Below are 20,052 nucleotides of genomic sequence, written 5' to 3'. Positions count from 1 at the left end.
CTGCACTCTGATGCTACTTCAGAGTTCAGCTGACAAAATTCACATCCCTGAATAAAAAAGCACAACCAGAGTGCAAAAATTACTGTCAAATACCAGTGAAAGTCTGGTATGTAGAAGTATAGATAGTCTTTTTGTTTTCTAGGACTGCTGACATTCTGTTTGCCCACTACAGAAATTTCACAATATCTGTAGTTGAAACTTTACTTCCACAGTGTATCGCTCCAGGAACTTCTTATACAGCATGCACAGTGTAGTAATTCATTATAAACTGTCAGATGCTGGACTGGCTCTTAAACAGATGAGACAGAAATAAGGGATTTTTATGATAAAGCCCTTAACTTCAATGAATAATCAGATGACTAGTTCTGCATGTGATGCTTCTAATGAGTACTTTCAGGAATGGTGATGTTGAGATTCTCTATGAAGTAGGTATTGAAAGTCAAATAATTAAGATTTGGCATATTTTTAAAGTAAGAATTTGAATTTTTCATGGCCTTAATGTTGGAGTCAATATTTATCTTAGGTAGTACCTTGTTTCTTTGAAAATTCATATCGTCCTTATGGAGTGAGATAATCACATTCTAAAAATAAGTCAGAATTCGTCATCAATTTTTGTCAATAATTGTGTAGAAAAATTGCATTGCAGAACTTGTTAAAATTCTTCCTTGGATCTCTCCTCTATCCTCTATTCCCAAGTATCAACAAAATTGTCACCCAAGGTTATTATGCCTTAAACTCAGATTAGTGACAGTGGTGAGCCAGAACACTTCCCAGTATTCATTTCTGACTTGAAAACAAAGAAATTCTTTAAGTCACTTAAAAATCATGCAGTCTGATCTGAGGGGGAGGGGTGAAATCCAGACGTTGTACATGGTTGAATTCACCATTGGTGTGAGTACTGGGACTCAGTTGCTTGTATTTGAACTAGGATACCCTGCGTGCCAAATATCTGTGGTGTTGTTATAGAAAAACAGTGTTTTCATTACACTTACTTTTGCTGTGTTTCCCCTGCTTTCACTCTTATTGTCTTCACTATAAGTCCTGGTCGACGGGTGCCTTTTGTCCATGGTATTATGGTTTGAACTGTGTCCCAGATATTTTCCCAAACTGCAGTTCCTTCCCATTTGAACTTGATCATTATTAGCTCACCAATATCAGTGTCCAGGGTGATGAGAAAAGAGTAGGTTTTATTCCCATTAATACCTTCAACTCTGCAGAAAACAAAACCACAATAATGCTGTCTTAATTATTATGCATTAAAGTGAAAAAAACTAGTTTCTAAGCATCTATGTTATGTCTTTTGTCTACTAGAGCAAATGCTGACCCACACTGTTGCCTTTGCTTTTGTTAATACAGATAGTGTCCATCATGAGAAATATCCAAAATTCTTTACCTTAATTACAGCTGTTTATTTATTTGTGCTTTAATTGATTAGACCTCCCTGTGTTAGCCATAGGATGGACCGAACGTAAGTGGACAGGATACTTAATGTTCAGGGAAACTTCCAAGATCACTAAGTTTGTTTTATAGAGGTTTTTCATGTAAAAACTCTATGAACTTTGTAAAAGTTTGTGATATTTAGGGAGTATGGGTGAAGAGAGGACAATTTCCAGTTCATTTTTACTTAGCTGTACTAAACCATTTCACTCGTAGCATGATTATGTACATGATATGGTATTATAAATTGGCACCTTGTTTTTCACTTGTACAATGACATGTAATATGAATACTCACAGTGTGATGGGCAGGTTTTTAGCATCCTCCTTAGTGCCTGTCAGAGAGATGGTAAAAGTAGGGTCTATCTGCTTGCCTTGGATTTCATTGATGAAGTGGATCTTGAACTGATAGTGATAGACTGTAGAAAGGAAAAATTTGCAAAGCGACGAAATTAATGGTCAAAGAAGCAATAGATTTCTCAGGCAAAAGAATTTTGTCTTTCAGAGCAGAAACTTGATTGATATTCCATTTTATTTTTTAAACAGATTCATTGCAATTGAAACATCATAATTTCTTCTGATTGCTGTGCTGTGTAATCCCTTAGGGTTTGGGGCCCTGTTGCTCTATTTAAAAGGATGGAGAAAAAAGGTAATCTGGGTTGAGTTCCCTCCATAGGATAAAACATTATTCTATGGGAAATGTTTCTGCTTTTCTGAAGTTTAATTGTTACAATTTCTGGCAAGTCCTCTGTCTAATCACCAGACAAATCCTTATGACTGGACATGGCTAGAGATGCGTGAAACAGATTGAAGACCTTACGCAATGTAGTCAGGCTTTTTCTCTGATCGGCTAGAAAATTGCCCTGCGAAACAGATGACTCACAAACTTTCCTTGGCTGCATAATGATACACTGTGCTTAACGTGTATCCCTTAACAATATGACTTTGTCCAAGCACATTGCTATAAGAAAGATGTCATTAATACTTTGAGATTTGGTGGGTTTCTAGGAGAACAGTGTTTAGGAAAGTCTTTGACCTGAGTATTGTCGGAATGAGGAATGCTTGAGAAATCATAAGCGTACTGATTACAAGCAGTTTGACATTTAGTAAATTATGGGGGGAAAAAAAACCCCAAACAAACCCCAAACCACCAAACATAGAGACCATGTGCACGCAGATATTGTCAACTAGATGTGAATGCTCAAAACTCTTCTGTCTGGTGATTCTACCAGCCACCTTTTTGACAAAACTGATAGATTTAGGTGTTAAAGAAGAAAACCCTAAGCAATTTCTATTAACAAAGACCACAGAGTATTTGGAAGAATTAGGGGTGTTGTATTTATCCTTGCAATCTGGTCAAATTACGGATGGGAAACTGTTCTGGTAAACATTATCGCGCACTAGTTTTTGAGTAGAAAGATGCTCTTTCCTCATTTCCTCTCCTCACCCACTTCAGGCTTCCCTACATCTGAGAATGGCTCCACCATACTGCTAAGGGAGTCATCTTTTTATGTATATGCACAGATAGATTTTTGTTGTTGTTGTGCAGCTCTGAGTGTTCACAATGGAAGGTATTTGCTAGAAAAGCTGTATCTTTTTGTTGTTGTTTCATGGTTATTGTATGTTAATGAATAATGAATTTTCTTTTGAAAAGGTGTCACTCAGTAGAAAACAAAATGGCTGATTCTTTGCTGCAAACCTCATGAGGACAAAGTATGCAGAGAGGCTTGTTTACAGATCTCTTATTACTAAGCTGTCTTCCTCTGAGTTTTCTCTCTGTGTAAAAATTTGTTCTGGTGTATGTTCTGATAAAGCCTGGGCTTTTGCTGTGGTTATGATGCTCACTTTAAGGAAGAAGGTGAGCGTATTCATATAAAAACTCTGACTCAGGGTCCCATCACAGCTTTATTATAACTGTTGACTTCTTTGTAACAACTATTTTTTTGTTTGAACTGGATTAAAGTATGCTCCAAAATATAATGCTGCTATTAACTTGAAAAATGAAACATCAGATTTTGTGAAGATGCAGAGGATTGTGAAGTGTAATGCTGACTTTCTCAAATTTCTTCTGTTTGGGCTTCTCACATGATCTTCAAACATTTTTTAAGAACATTACAAAGATGACTTTGTACATGCCCTCCCACAGTTGCTGCCTTGTTTGGGAACTTTTGTGAAAGGAAACCATTGTCTGGGGCACCGATATCTGCATATGCGCCAAGGATGTTTTTTTGAAGCAAAACCAGTTCCAAGCATAAAAATGCAGCATGTTTAAAATTGAAATCAAAGCCAATAGGACACAGATATTTTAGCACAAGCTGAAAAACAGTCTCGGTGTCCAGACAAGAACACAACACAGGGATGGTGTTTCTATGCCCAGGTGTGGTGGTAGCGAACACCGTGTCCTCAGAGCAATTCAGTTTCCTGACTGGTGGTGACCTGACCATACTGCAGCAAAATAACATCAGGAACTAGACGCAGCCTCTGGAATTTTTAAATCTACTTCAAGTAGCTTCCTGAGGCATTTTAAGAAGTATAAGAAGAGATCCAGCAGATTCAGCTGCTCTGAGTATCAGTCAGGGCTGAGCAGATCCCTCTGGAATCATCACTGAATACTTCACAGCTGCACTAGTGGAAGACTTCAAAAATTATTTTAAAAGTACCTGAATTTTTGTATTTTTTTTAAAATCTGCGATATTGCCGTTGAGTACCGGGCACTGTGAGGAAACAAGATGTGTAACGCAAAGAGCTTTTTTAAGCATTTCTCCTCAGGACTGGAAAGCCCTTGCGCGTCCATGCCAACCCCAACCCCTTGGGCAAGGGGACAAGCGGGCCTCCAACAGGAAGGAGGCACCCCCTTTCCGCCCGCTCCAGGCAGAACGGGCCAGCCCCGGCAGCGGGTGAGGTGGCGAGGGACCCCCGCTGCCGTGGGGCTGTGCGGAGGGAGCCCAGGGGCAGGTGTGGGGGGGACCTGGCAAGGCCTCAGTATTGAGGAGAGGGGCGGGCTGGGCCTGTGGCGCTGCGGGGGCTGTGGGAAGAGGGCACCGACCGCTTGGCGAGGAGGCCAAGCTGCCCAGGCTGTGCTGCGCTGTTGCGTGCCACGTGCTTCATCCATAGCCAGCAAGCAGGTAGCGAGGAGGAACGCCACGCGTCCAAAATCCCCGTGCCGAAAGTCCCTCGGCAGACGCGTGTCCCTGCCATTCGTCCCACACAGTCCTGCGTGTTCTCGCTTTAAAACGTACGTAAACCTTTCCGCTGGCAGGTGAACGTCTGCTCACCGGCAGCAGTCGCCTCGTGGGCCCTCAGACAGACAAGTTGTAACTAGCCTACAGCCAGGCCCACGCCATTTTGTAAGGGAGACTGGCAGATAGGCCCCGTTTCCCTGTCAGACTACTTCCCCTCTGGTAATACGTACAAGAAACCACGTTGATTGTCTCTCAGAGCTTAGAAAATTGTCACTTGGTGCTCTCGATAAAGTAATGTAATGGAGATAAGGCTAGAGTACCAGTTACTTTATTTTAGTGCTACAGTTCTGCCCTGTAAAAGTCCATGCTATTCTGTTGTCTGTCCATTTTTTTAAGAGCAATAATTTATATGTCATCTTGTAGACTACTTGCAGATAAAATTTGGGCAAACTTGGAACAGGAGGTTTTACAGGCCCCCTAGAGCAATTATGCTACTTTTTCAGCTTGGCTGTGTGCCTGCATATGCTACAACAAACTTGCACAGGCCAGTTGTAGGAAAATCTGTAGATCAGGACACCAAGCATCTCTGAGGCCACAGATCCACAGTTAGCCTGTGACAAGCATGCAGCATGCTTTTTCCCACAGAAATACTGAGAGTCAGAATCTTGGTGAAAGGGCATCAAGACAGCCTACCGGGATTCTCGGTTGTCTCAGCAAATTGATTATTCCCACAGAATTTATAAGCTTTAATAAATGAGTAAACAGGATCACAAAGCTTAGGCTCATTCTCACACTTCGTGATCGATCTGGAGACTGTAACAAGTATTCCCACAAACCTTTGAAAGGCATATGTGCTCTTGTTTTCAGAAAGAGTTGTCTACTTTTGGGGAGCCTTTCCTCCCTGATGTTGTAGCCCAGTGTGTTGCACCGGCTCTTTCTACAGCTGAGGCACATTCCTTTGTTGAAAGTGTTGATGTCATTGCACCAGTATGCTGTGCTTTGCTTATCGTTGTGAAGCAGAGAGTCGATGAACAAATGAACTGACCTCTCATGGGCACATTTCACAGTTTGAGTGATGCCTGAAAAAATACAAACAACAAAATTTTGTGTGCATTTCAACTGCAGAGGAGTACAGTAACCAACTATAAACATATGTTATTGTTTTCCCCCCACCCCCTTTATTAATCAAACATCCTGATTTTGCCTCAGAAATCATACATTGTAGCGACTTTACTTTTAGGATCATCCAAAAATAGTTTGACTGAACCCCTGTGATAATAAAATTGAATAATTTGCTGCTTAAACTTCTCTAGCCTGACTGTTTAAGACTGTAAATATGAACCTTGATTTCATTGTCCTGGCTCTTTTGGTCAATATGAAATACAATATAAAGCTATATGCAGTCTTTCAAATCATGCCACACTAAAGACAGCAGTCTCATTCTGAATGGTTGAACACTTGTCTTTTGGATGCTTACACAGTAGTATCATATTTTGTCCTTATCAGAGTGACAAACTCCCATGTTGAATTGAATTTTGCTTGCACCTACTACTGGGGAAAAAGGAGCAAAAGAAAGTATTAAATACATTTAAAAAATTATTAAATACGCACATCTGCTTTTATAAGAAGTATCTTTTTCTTCCTGAAGTGTCATCAAATTACAAAAGTTATTTTTTTAATATGTAATCAGGATATATCACGATGGACTATTTTTGCAATGAAGTATGCTGGGCGTACAGTACTCTTTTGGTGTTTTTCAGTGAACAGTTCTGGTTGTCACTGTGCATCAGTACCTTGTCTTTTTTCAGTATGTTGCATCAGTTTCTCTATATGTTTATGTTTAGGTACATTGGAAATAAACTTCTGCATATAAAACCTAGCCTGGAACAGCGGCAGTCAGGTCCTAGAGAGAGCATCATCTGTGCAGCTGAAGGACAGGGAGTTAGGAAAAAGTGAGCTAAGGAGGTGAGTAGTACAGCCCTGTGTTTTATTTGACTTGAAATAATTGCACACTATATGAATCTGGCTTAATTAGAGTAAGTTTTCTCATTTCCTCTACTGCTAAAACGAATACCTTTGCAATTATTCTGAAGTGCTTGACAGAAGGATGCTCATGGCCTCATTTTCAGAAGTGCTAGGCAGCCAAATTCCTTACTGGAGTCAGTAAGAACAGTTTGAACTCAATACATGTAAAAACCAGATAACTAATTTCTAGAAAAGAAATTTCCTTGCATATAATGGGAGTATTATCTCCCATTAGATTCTGTTTAAGATCATAGAGATATGTAAAGTTTCCCAGAGTGTCAGTGCAGTTCCAATGCCGCTTCCCGTTTGTGCCGTTGGTTCTTACCAGTGATTCCGTATTGTGCAATGTGGTTATACACATGCATGATGTGACAGCCAGGCTGAAAGGTGCCTCCATTGGGATAAAAGTCGAAATGAGCCACAGGCTGCTTGATGCCAACACTGAGACCCATGTGCTGTTTAGTGAATGTATGAATTGCGTCTACGAAGTTTGCATCATCTGGAGATAAACGGTCTGTTGGTGACATTCCTTCAAACAAGGGACCAGCAGGGTCAAGGCCTGCAATAAATGCAAATAATCCAGTCGTGATATAGTACAGATGGGCTGTTCTTTTACTGTTATGAGAAAAGCCTGTGATAAATGTTTAAAAACAGACAGCGCTGGTACTTTACAAGGTCTTTCACTGATAGAAACAGTGCTAGGAACACTTGTCCTGAAGAGAGTACATGGTTACACCAAAAGGTAAAGTAAACACAGATGCTGTAATAAACAGTAACTGCTACATGCACAAGGACACAGGCCCAGAGATAGATGTGTTTGTTATAGACAAACCATGCTTGCTACTGCTTTGTCACTTGAGGGATGTTTATTTAATTTTGTTCTTTCATACTCCAGAGGTCATGCATTTCAGAGGCCCTTTTGAAGACACCAGTCCCACAACAAGGTTGACTTTTAGCCCACATTTGGGACCTGAAACTTTATGCAGCTTCACTTACTGCTTAAAAGAGCTATGTGTCTGCTAGATGTTGTTTATAATGATTCTTCAACTTCAAAATTCTTCAAGGCAAATTATTATGGTATTCAGAAAAATAATATTCTACTTATGGATTCTTGCTGATTTTTAGTTTTCTAGATATTTTTGTATGGAGCCCTTTTTAGCTGGGAACTGATTAATGGAAAAGGATTGCCTGCATAGTTTAAAGCTGCCTTCAGTTTTGAGGACAAGCCTCTAAATTTGAGATTCTTCCGTTGGTACTATGGATTAACATAGTTGCATAGATGTAATTGGATAAGACTAATAACACAGGCTACAGGTAGGGAGTCACCCTGAAGGCAACTATTTTTAATAGCTTTTATCACTATGAATTTTTGGAGCTTATTGTTACAAGTCTGAATAATTTTTGCTAAGGAATGCATGTAGCTGTTACAATAAATAATGTGTGTTAATGTTTTTTAGTTATCCATTATCGAAGTTTGATGTACTACTATGGTTTGAACAAGCAGTGCTGATGAACTAAAGTCCTTCAGCGTATACACAGGTGTAATATCACGACACATTGTGTAAAATCAGCTTCTTGTCATGCAGGCACTGTCACAAGAGCTGATTGTATAAGGGACTATGGTATGTGGCAATGAATCCAAGGTCAGAATTGGGACTTCAGACTACAGTTGTGCATATATGCCTCACTCCCAAATCAGATTAAAGTAAAATGTTTTCTCTGATAACTTAAATGTAGCTGATGTGGGCCTCGTGTAAAATGCTCTTCTGTTTTTGGTTGTTGTTTTTTTTTTTTTTTAAGCTGTCACTGTCCATTAGATGTGGTACTGTATACAGTGTATCAATACCCTTAGAAATGTATTTTCATTACACTCATAATTAGTACAGTTACAAAACATTACAGAAGGCTCAAAATGCCACTAGTCAAAATAATCAAGTGGTACGGTTAACTTTGTTTACTTTAAGCATCTATTAGGGATGCTCTAATGTTATGCTTCTTGTAAAATGTAATCCAGGGCTATACTTTTTGCCACAGAACTGACTTCAATTCACTGCATAAGCAATGTACCACAATTGAAAGCTCAAGCACAGTTAGACAATTTTCTTAATGTAATTTTCTTTTTAAAATATGTTGCTAACAATAAACCGTGTATTTGAATGGCTTTGGGTCAAGATAGTGACCAAAGATCTAAGGTTAGTGGCTAACATTTAGTTTAAGGTGTTACTGGGAATGGATACGAGATAAATTCAAGCAACATAAAACTTGAATCTTTGGTTTATGATTTGTAGTCCCCACACTTGTATATTCTGTATGTCATAATTTGGACTGAGGTAGGAAAGGTCAAAGCTAGAAATACTATGATACTTCATTTTGAAAAGTGTTTTCATTAAATTTTCTAAATCTAATTTCTAAACCAATGGGATGAAACTTCTAAACTGTGGCAAATATTACTATTCAACAGCTAAATATTGATATGACATTGATATCTCAAATATCTATGTAACTTAAATCAGTTGACTGTTACATTTCTTAAAGTTATAAGTCTCTTACCTGTAATTCTCCCAATCTTGTTTGTACCACTGATATAACTTCCAGCAAATCCTGAAACATGAGCTCCTAGGCTGTACCCAATTAGATGAACATTGCTTCTGGAAAATTGAATAGATTCCTGGAAGATAGTGGCAGCTTGATTTAGATGCAGAAAATGTGAAAAGTAAACAGTGAAATACTTACTACAAGCTAGGTATGCCATGAATAACAGAAGAAATTTGTATGTTGATGACGGAGGTCAAATGAGGTGCATGGATCATGCAATAAATTTCTTCGTTGGCTGAATGTTATTCCTTGCCTCCTTTTCATGCAGCAGAAAAAACGCCACACATTTGGGCACTGCTACTTATGTGCTATGCTCAGGAGAACCATCAACACAGATAGTAGAATTTTTGTTGCTGTTTCTTGCAAGTGATGCAAATTTGCCTTGCCTCTTGTCTGCAGCATTTGACCTTCCTGTGACTATAAAATGGATATCTGTTCTTTAACTTCAGTGTAAAACAATTCTTTATTGAAAGTGCCTTGCTTTTTTTTGCCTGACATACTAGCACAAGCCAAATTAGAAGCCAAAGTATCAAAATATTGATCAGACATGCTAAGTGATACAGCAATGACATTTCTTGGATTGATTTATACAAAACTGGGTATCTGATCTGAAACAAACTTGTTGAAGCAGAATTGGCCTCAGGCCCTTCTTTCTACCTAATCAATACTATCTAGATCTTAAGCATTTCACCTGAGCTGCAAGGCTCGAAGTTTTTCTGACTTGTAAAGAAATATGTGGCATATTTTTCTCGCAGGAAAGGCAAACCTCTGTTTTAATTTCATTGTGGATATTGCCGGCCCCAGTGGGGTGGCTTTGCAGTCTCAATACCTGTCTCTTGTGAAGACGAGGTGAAACTTGGCAGCCACCTTTTGAGAGAGGCAACTCTTAGAAATCACAAGATTTGACCAATTTTCTTGGTAGGTGTTATTGAGATGGATGCTATTGAGATTGTTACTGATCATGCCCTATTAATTCTTGGACTAAGAGCACCAAGATTTACTTTATTTTTGTTCTTTATTAAAAAGTTGTACAGCACTGCAGTTGTTGTTACATCCATTGAGGATATTTCAAATACTCGCCTGCCTGTAAGCAGACAGAAGCATAACGGAAAGATAGTTATGGGAGTTGGAATGAAGGAATTTTTAACTGTTAAACTCAGGAGGGGTGCCTCTCAACAGAAGGAAGGTTTACTGCTTGAACATGCTCAGTTGAATGCTGTGAAAATTTATGGCATATTTAAATCCTGGAATATATCACGGTACAAGAGAAGCTATCTACAATGCTGGAGCAAGGGGTCATTTATTCAAGCCTTGATTTGTTTGCTGACACTGGAGGAATCACAGGTTCTCTTTATTGTTGACAGTGTGGTGTGTCCTCTTGGGAACTGATCAAAGTCCATCGTTTGATTCATTCAATAATTAAACAGCTTCAAAATATGACTTTAGGCTCCAGCAACTTAAACTACATTTGACCAAGAGCTAAGGTTTCTTGTAATATCACAAAGAAAAATAGTGACTCTGGCTCTTCTGCCTTCTCTTTTGTGCCTGTTGTCCTTAACTGGGCATGGTCTCTGACAACTTCTTCTAGCCCTGCCATTCCTGTTGCAAACAGCTTAGCTCTTCAGTGGTATTTGCTACAGATATTTCAGCTTTGCAGTGTATCTCCCTTCCACCTAAGGTGTCACCGTATTTAAATTAATGTATTAAAAAATTCATTGTGAGGTACAGAAGTATAATTTCATTTCAGATTAGGTGGCTTAAATTAGTACTAGAGATAGATGAAATAAGAGTTGCTTAGGGTGCCTGGTTTGTATGAGTGATTCTCATTCTAGTGTTTGCTTTCTGCCTTTTCTTAAATAGTGCTGGAGACCAGTGATCCATTGCAGACTTGTCTGCAGCCTTTTCAATCCAGCCATGGCCACTGCTCCCTATGTAGGAGGGGTTTTGATAAGTAGTCACTACATTAGCGTGGCTCTGTACTCACTACTGTCTCCGTGTCATCTGCTTTGTGAGGCATGTCTGTCCTCTTGAAAGGTCTCCCTTTACATTCTGGATCTCTAAGCCATTATTTTAGAATAATCTTTGGGGAACCGAGGCAAAAATCAGACACAATGTCATGCTTGAATTCTGCATTAAAAGTAGAAATTAAGCACAGATAACATAAACTCATTTTACTGAACTAACCACTTGCAAATAATAATGTGTGCCGTGCCTGCTTTCAAAGCGTGGGAATCTGTCAGTTGCTGCACACATGCTACTTGAAAAGCTAAAGTAGCATGAAATCATCTCACCTCTAAAGACATATGAAAATATTTTAATAAACAAGACCATTTGCTTTTATCTCGTGCATGATGAAAGTTTTATGAAGTCATATGAAAGTTTATGGAAGAAAAATTTGCAATGTATTAAAGAAACATAAGTGATTAAAATGAACAGCGTTAACCAGCATAGTATTTCAGAAAAGTGGTAGAAGCATAAGAACAGGTAAATAGGCCTTTTCCAGTGAAACATGTGTTGATCTGGGGGCTCTTACCTCCAGCCATTCCAGGAAGTCTGCTATCTCCTGTCCTATGTAGCGTGTATTCTGTACAGCAATGGGATAGTGCTGGTGAGCAAATGTAAGCCAGTCTGCAATGATCACATTAATTTGTTTATGCTGAGACTTCAGAGCTGCTGCCATTTTCCAAATCCAACCTTCTAACATCCCATCCACCTGTTTTATTAAGAAAAAAAAACAACCACAAAAACAAAACAAAAAACATTCTTAAGGTAAAGCCGTCTCTGCCAAATATTTCTTGTGAAAACCTCAAGCAGACAAAAAACATATCAATAAGGAGGGCTTAATGCTGATAACTAGATTTTAGCATGCTTCAGTACTGAGAATCTTTGGGTTTTAGTGGACAAAAAAATTAGGAATGAATGTATGAACTGTATAATAATTTGTCTTGTAATAAGAACTATTATGAGGGATGTCCCTAAGTATTTTCACTCATCCTGAGATAATTGATATTACTGATTAAAAAGAAAGACAGAAATGCCCAGAAAATTTTTGATTTGTTAATCTGCAAACTAAGTTAGTATGAATGATAAATTTCAATGGCAGCAGCTTCAGGTCCATGGTTTGTCTTTGAGGAGGGTACAGGTTTTGAACAAATTCTTGTTTGGGAGGCTTGGCTAAAGTAATCTAGGGCAATATTTCATCCAAATCAGCTCTGCTGTTATTTGTTAAGAGAGTTATAAGCATCAAGGGTTCAAAGTTTCTCTGCATATTTACAGATGTGCAAGAAAGATTCATTTTGCCGTCTTATGTGATGACATGGGTTCTATGAGAATTGAGGATCTGTTAAAATGACATTATTTCTTATCCTGCCTTTTCTTTTGTTTCTTTTTCAACTGAGAAGCTGATTAAAAGTCACTCTTAGTACTGCTATGCTTTTGAGAAAGGATTTTGTGGTCGCTTTTTTGGTTTTGTTTTTGGTTTTTTTTACAGTTTAACTAGAAGAAGTTCAGTGATAATTCATTGACATTGAAGGCTTCATTTTCAGCCGAAGGGGCTTATAGAGAAGTTCTCTTTAAAGGTGTACCTGTGAGAAAGATGTGGGGAGATTGTATGCACTTCTTTTCAATAAATCTGTAAATATCTGGCAGTGAACATATCAGAGAAATGAAATTGGTATTCAGTCCTCCAGAGGCATAGCACATTAATTCAGCTACTTGTTCTAACTCTACTGGCTTTAAACCAGGGCTGAATCTAATCCTTGGCATGGGACTCCCATATGAAAAATTGCTTGTAGACTCTTCCTTCAGAATCTCAGCAGGGAATATTCACTTTGTATTATTTCTAGCCATGATTGCTACCAGGGAAAGCCACCATCCTTCTAATCACAACCTTTCTCCTGAAGTTACTTTTGGCACTAACATAATAAGAAGGAAAGTATATCAAATCAGATGTAGATTGAATTAAAAATAAAATGTGAGTTCATACCGACCAGCCATGGACTATTATCACCAGAGGAAGAGAGGCATTGAAACTGCATTTGTCAAGAGTCTCGAACTGATTTAAAAAAATCTGACAGCCTTCTTCAGTTGTATCTGTATAAAGTCGAAATTTGGTTTCTAAGTTTTGCTGATCCTTCTTTGTTCTAGTGTGCTGACTCTGTGATCCTAGTGCCTCTGAAATGAAATTCATAACAACAGTCATAATAGCATGGAATCTAAAACCTGAAGAAGTTACTAGTTAAGCACAGTTTATAAGACAGAGTAAACTATTAAGATTGAAACTCTAGCTATATAATTGCTGCCTACTCCAGGTGGGCCTAAGCTGTACATTTTGTGTCAAAAAAGTGATCTCTTTCAAAGTTTGAGGTGGTCTAGATGTGCCTCTGAGTCTGTCTATTTGAACAATAACAATTACACAGGAAAAATTGATCTTATTGCTATGGGCCCTTATAGAATGCATAAGTATTTAAAAAACACGGTACAGGTGTTGTGACTTTACAATGTTAGTGCATGCACAGGCAAGCACATTCATAGGCTATTAACTCTGCAGGACATATTTTACCAATGTGCATTTGCTAGTAATTGCTGAGCAAGCATCATTACACTAAAATAACCATTTTATTCAGGGTTATAACTCTGCTTAGAGACTTAAGTGACTGCTTAAAACTATTAGACCACATCGTAAACGATTCTTTTTCTCTAAAAAGGCAAGATGAAATGCTCTTGTTCTAGTTGTAATATTTTTGGTGGTTTCATTTTTAGATAAAATAGCTTGGTATATATAGAACAGCATTTTCAGAAATGTCTGTTAAGTATCTGGGATGGTATCTGTATTTAAGAAAGTGGGGGCAGGATGAACTGTGGTCTTATCAACGTTACAAGCTTAGAAGAAAAAAAACATGGATATAGAGAAATTGCTGAAAAAATGGAGTAAAATAAAGCAAAAGCTTACAAAAAGCACTTTGTAACATGCAAGCCTGGTGTTTCTTTCGAATAAGCCTTCAGACTGTTTGTTTATCTGAAAATAATCCATATAATAAATTATTACTCAGGATAGAAAAAATGGGGATTAGTAGAAGAAAAGTTAGGGTGTGATGAACTAGACAAATGAAAGGTTACAGTTCTTTGTGTTGGAAAGGAACCTTTTAGAGTGGAGAGAGTTTACTGATAGAGTTCCTTGGGGACTGTTTTTTGGCTAATTTTGTTTAATATTTTCGTTAAAGAAGTAGGCAGGAAAGGTACAAGACTGACAAAATTTGGGAGGTATTTGCTAATACTGAGGAGACCAAAATGTTAAACACTAAGAGCTTGATGACCTTGAAATTACAGCAACAGAAACAGGTAGAAATGTCACACTATGAAGTGCAAGGTCATACAGTTGGTAGGAATTTCTCTATAAATGGGGGTCATAAATTGGAAGTGACACAAGAACAGAGACTCGACTGTAGTAATCGGTAACAAAACTGACTATGAGTCACTTCTGTGATTTGGCTGTGAGAAAGGAAAATATAATTCCAAGGTACATCAGGAAGATGTTTTCAGTAGGAAGAGAGAATATTAATGCCAGTAAGTTAAGGCACTTACTAACCACATACAGAACAGTGTGCATAGCTCTCATTACCAAGTTCAGGTGATACCAATTCAAGCTACAACAGCTACTCAGCAGCACTGCTAAAATGGTCAAGGAGAAGGCTTTTGTTTTTATTAGACTTATTGTGAAATAATCTTGGAGATGAAAATGAAGTATTTTATTCACTGACAAAGAAGTTAAAATTATCTGTGTTGGAACAGAACACACATCAATTTTAGTTCTTATATTTTTCTTGCATAAAAATTCCTTAATAAAACACTAATATTAGAAATATTGTATTGTATTTTATCTTCTAAGGCAGCAGATTTGAATTTTTTTTACATCACAACTCTTATGTCTGCAGATGTTTTCAGAAAACATCTAAAATCATAGCATATTCATTTCTGTATTATATCTGCAAATGTATCCTGAGGTTCTATGACATTGTTGTCTTGATAAGATTTTGATAATTTACAAGGTGGTACTGGTACATTTACACATAAGCTTTTATCCTGTAAGCCTATTTAGTGATGGGAAACTCTCATATTTATATGTTTGTGATAGTAGCATCTTACAGTGCACAGTACAAAGAACCCTAATGTGAAAGCATGCTGGTTTTGGATCAGACTGTATTTTTGCCACATCAGTCTTGTTACAAACTTTATTCAAGGTTTTATTTTAGTATAATAATAAGACATGATATAAACAGCATATTTAATTTGGTTAAGTAAATGGAAATTCTGGCAAGAAAACTCCCAAACTGAACTGCACTGGATGTACACTGTTTTTTATTTGTCGCTAATTATTGTACATTCCAAGTAACTCCAGGCAATATTTCATAGCTAGGAAACATCGTTGTAGAAAGCTGTTCAGCCTTTTACAACAGCTGGAATTTAAAAAGCTTCAAAGTTAGCGAAGGTTTGGTTCTCAAAATTCTTAGCTTCAGTCTCACATTTTTCTTTAATAGCACTTTTAATCATGATATCTAGCGAGGACTAAGTCTGATAATTTCTCTGCTACAATGTCTACTTAAGAGCATTTCTTTGGGATTTTTTGCTGGGAGAGGACTCGGTTTCTGAAAAAAGTAATATTAGGAGAAAGTGAATCTAGATAAAGAATTGAAAATTGGAAAGAGTTTTAATGATGTTGATATTCTTAACCTCAAGTTTATCCAGGCTTTGGTGAGTAGTCTTTACACAAAGATAAGTATTGTGTTCTATTTATAGCACAAAAAGAAAAACAAACAAGCACAAGTAACTTGTGCCTGTTCCATTGTACACATCCTTTCTTTGTTTTATGCCTTGTTTTCATTTTCTTTTTGCGCTGTCAGTGTTTGTGCAATGCAAAGGCGCTTTGTCACTCTCCGTATTCTTTGTGCATACTACAGAAAACAAGTCTAATAAATAGTTGTTTTCTTTATACATTGACTGTGAAAGTGCTGTGTTGCTTTAGTGGGTGAGCTTTTGGCTTGTTAGTAAGTCTGGGAAAGGGAATTAAAAATACAATTTGAACTTCTTCATGGCTGTCAAAAGTTCCAGTAGAATCTGTTGTGTTATTAGACAAAGAACTGCTACAATCTGTCAATACATGTAATGACTTGGAGAAGGAAATAGAGTCTGAAGAGCTTGGCTTCTACAACAGACTTTTGCTAAAAATATCATACCAGTGACTCGGTGACATGATCGAAGGGAACTGCAAAGTTTCATAGGCGAGTTTACAAAAACAACAAAATAAAACTGCTAAAAATTTTCCCATGCTAGTTGCAGCTAAGCATGCTGAGATCTTCCTGAAACTCCAAAGAGTTTCTCTTTGGAAAATTAGCCCTTACCCAGGTGAGTGAGTTGATGACTTGATTTCCTTTTTCTCTGAAGATCCTACTCTAACATGAATTCTTTCAGGAAAGGCAATGCAGCATGGCCACACTGATCCATGTGCTGTCTCACAGATTACCTTCACACAGAGCAGCATGGTAATCACAAGCAAGAAATGTTGTGACTTCTTGATACCACAGAGGAGATTCAGCCCTTTACCTTTCCTTACTTTGTGTTAATGATGTTTCTGTGAGGTGCAGTAAAGACTGTAACTGAAGACTGGGTTTGTAAATACTACTCAACTGTAATATAGCAAAGTTTCTTGTAAAATGTTTTGTGGTTAGTTTTGGCAGACAAACCAAAACACTTTTACATTTCGCCTGAGTTAATCATGCTTTCTTGCTGAAAAGTAAAACCAGAAGAGTGATCCCAGCTGAACAAAATGAAACTTTTTTAATTGGGATTAAAAAAAAAGAGATGCCTGCATACCTGGTAGATGGTATAGTAGCCATCCGAATTCAATGCACGTTGGGATGTGCAAGATAAGAGTTCAGTTATTGTTTCTCACAATTAGCATTTAATTATTATTCACATTATTAGTGTTTATTGCTTTAGGTGATGTCCATCCTGCTTCTAATAATGTGAGCTCCAAACTAAGATGAAAGGAGCATATGAAGAATAATGAGAAAGCTAGTAAATATGAAGAAATAATTTTTTCTGTAAAAAGAGGTCTTGCAAATAGTAATAATAATAATAATATTTCCATATGGACCAAACTCAGGTTATTTGAACTAAATCTTCTATTTACCTGTAGAAGCAGGTTAACCCAGGACACTGATTTGGATTGAATCACCCCAAATGATAAGGCATATGGTTTTCTTAACGATGGCATTTTTGGAGTCTCCTTTGAAATTTACAGATGTGATAGTAATGCTTTAAGGCTTGTAAATGAAAACTTTACTGGAAACTAGACAAAGGTCCGGACACTGGCCAGGGTTTGAAACCATGAAATATCATATGCTTTTTTGCAGAGAGATCCAGAATCTAAAAGTATTTCTTTCTATATCATGTCTGATTGGGCATAAAAATACGACTATAAAATACCTGCTTCACATCACAAAATTTGCCTAAAGATGTGTCAGGAATGAGGACAAAGTATGGTAGGACTATGTAATGTCAAGAGCAAAATTTTAATATTTGCTAAGTCATACATTTTAAATTCATCTTATGGTACAGCATAAAAAAATTGATTAAAATTGGCATTCCCAGTTAAGGAAAGTAGCTTTTCTGGCTAGGAAAAATAATGCTCAGCATCCTTCTTCCTGTCATGGAACTGTACAGGAAGAGTTTCTCAATAAGGTCTCACTGAAGAGGGTTGAAGAGAATGTTTCAATGGAACTCACCTAATCCATAGACAATTGAAAAATTAAGTAAACAAATCTGAATGGAAGCTAAAATTTCAGCTGCTGGTATGTTAAGGACACTTAAAAATCATACAAGTAAGCATGCGTACACACCCCACTACCTAGACAACATTTGTTCTGGTTGCCTTCTGACCCTTACTGCAGCCTCCCTTCATGTTCATGAGTGGATTTGTCTGAGCCTTAATAAATCTCCTTTATCTTTTGGATGGTTTTTACTGCTTTTCATACATGGAAATGTTTCCAAAAGACTGCTTATGTATTGTGATGTTATTTTAGTTATTTAAGAAACAAGTGATAACCTTTGTTGTCCCCAGAATTCTGTTGTGAAAGTGAGCACGGGCAGTGACATGTTATTTTTGTTCGGGCCACGGAAAGTGGAATATATCACAGATCCCATCATTTCCAATGGCCAGATGTTTTTTTGTCACTTAAGAGCTAATGACATGGAAGCATTCAGGTCTCGCATTTTGGCAAATGCTTCCCTTAGAGCTATTCTTTTCTTGCTAGAAGCATAGTTGTCAGTGTTCCTGTTGGATATGGAAAATCCTCTTTGCTAACCCCTTTTACTTTGTTTAGCAGTGCCTGTCATAACCTCCAGACTGTGTGCGTTCTAGGGAAAGCCATTTGCTGCAACTGACACAAAATGACAAAAATTAATAGTAAACTATTAGAACATGTATGGTAAAGGACTCTTAAATCTGAAAATCCTGAAAAATTTAAGCAATAGTGTGTAAAATGTAAGTCAATGGTACATTTCAGTTGCTCTGTTTACCTAAGCATTATATATCTCTGTGGGCAAAGTTTCTTGTGCAATAGCTGACACAAAATCAGGACTGGACTTCTGCTATTTAATAATTTATTCAATCAAAAAGATGATGGGAATAGATTGGAAACATTAGACTAGCTTTTGTTTGCTTTTATATTACTGATTTACAACAGTATCTTGAAGCCAGGTATGGTCCATTCTCTATTTTGTTGAGATTAGTAGTTAAGGTACTTGTATATAAGATGATTTTAATTGTTTCTGTCAGTTCAAGGCTTTTGGATGCTGTTTGGCTAATGGTTGAAAGTTCCATCTCATGTAGTTCCTAGGTGAGAACTCTAAAACATGGAGTGTTTGGGGGAAATCCAAACTGCTCTAGAGTCCCAGGCAGTCAAAACTCATGTCTGTTGATTTCTTGGTATATTATTATTGTGCTTAAATTTTTTTATATCCTCATGCAGTTCCTTTTTATTTTTCACTCTCCTTAACTTGCTCACCTTGCCAAAGGAAAAGTAGGTATCACTCACAAAAGAATGAATGAAAAAATAGCAAGCAAGCAACAAAAATCTATATCAATTGGATTAAAAATGATGAGGTCTGTTTAGAAAGAGACTTTTTGGAAAAAGCTTCCCTTTTTGTTCAAATTTAAATGAATAACAAGTAGTGATACTTTTCTCAGCATCAGATGCTCTGTCTGAAAAGTATCATAGTTTTCTGAGCTGTCATTTCTTGTTTTTCCTGTATTATATGCATGCACACATGCCAAAGATAAGTCAACAGTCTCACCATGAGTGTAGTTCGTACCCAAACAGCCCTGAAAGGAGAGAAGAGGCTGTTAACTAACCATTGTTAAACCTCTGTTAACATACTTTTAACCCTCTGTTGAAAAATCCATGAAGAGGAGAGCATATAAAACCATGCCATTCATACTGACTTTCTTCCCCATGTGTTTCATTGCTTTAAAATCATCCAGATAATGCTACTAACGGATGGCATTAGTGACTCTTGGAACTGGAAGAAAGATGTGTTTAGAGAGAGGCTAATATAAGAATTCATTGGAGCTGGTAGCCTGTTTTCATTAGTGAGGTAATGATACTGTCAATGGAAGGTATGCATATGAGTGCCTGTTCAATAATTACCTCCTGAGTTATCAGGGATGATTATGTCTGTGATTCTTTACCATTAAAGTGCAGAGGATACTTTTTTTTTTTTTGAAAATCAGACCCATCCAATGTCTAGCAAAAGTC

The 20,052-nt window shown here is 37.4% G+C and overlaps 1 protein-coding gene across 3 annotated transcripts in view; it reads right to left on the bottom strand.

Moving 5' to 3' along the window:
- Positions 1-20,052, bottom strand: part of LIPC (lipase C, hepatic type) — a 94,538-nt gene that overhangs the window by 4,412 nt on the left and 70,074 nt on the right. For all 3 annotated transcript variants that reach the window (XM_075045381.1, XM_075045380.1, XM_075045383.1), the window contains 7 exons: positions 13,224-13,411; positions 11,772-11,951; positions 9,194-9,311; positions 6,969-7,202; positions 5,455-5,697; positions 1,735-1,855; positions 993-1,211 (listed from right to left, as the gene is read on the bottom strand). In XM_075045381.1, the coding sequence (XP_074901482.1) occupies positions 993-1,211; positions 1,735-1,855; positions 5,455-5,697; positions 6,969-7,202; positions 9,194-9,311; positions 11,772-11,951; positions 13,224-13,411 (1,303 nt within the window). The remainder of the gene's footprint in view (positions 1-992; positions 1,212-1,734; positions 1,856-5,454; positions 5,698-6,968; positions 7,203-9,193; positions 9,312-11,771; positions 11,952-13,223; positions 13,412-20,052) is intronic.

The sequence above is a fragment of the Buteo buteo genome, chromosome 13 (assembly GCF_964188355.1).
Source record: "Buteo buteo chromosome 13, bButBut1.hap1.1, whole genome shotgun sequence".
NCBI lineage: Eukaryota > Metazoa > Chordata > Aves > Accipitriformes > Accipitridae > Buteo > Buteo buteo.
This window is presented reverse-complemented; position numbering and strand designations above follow the sequence as displayed.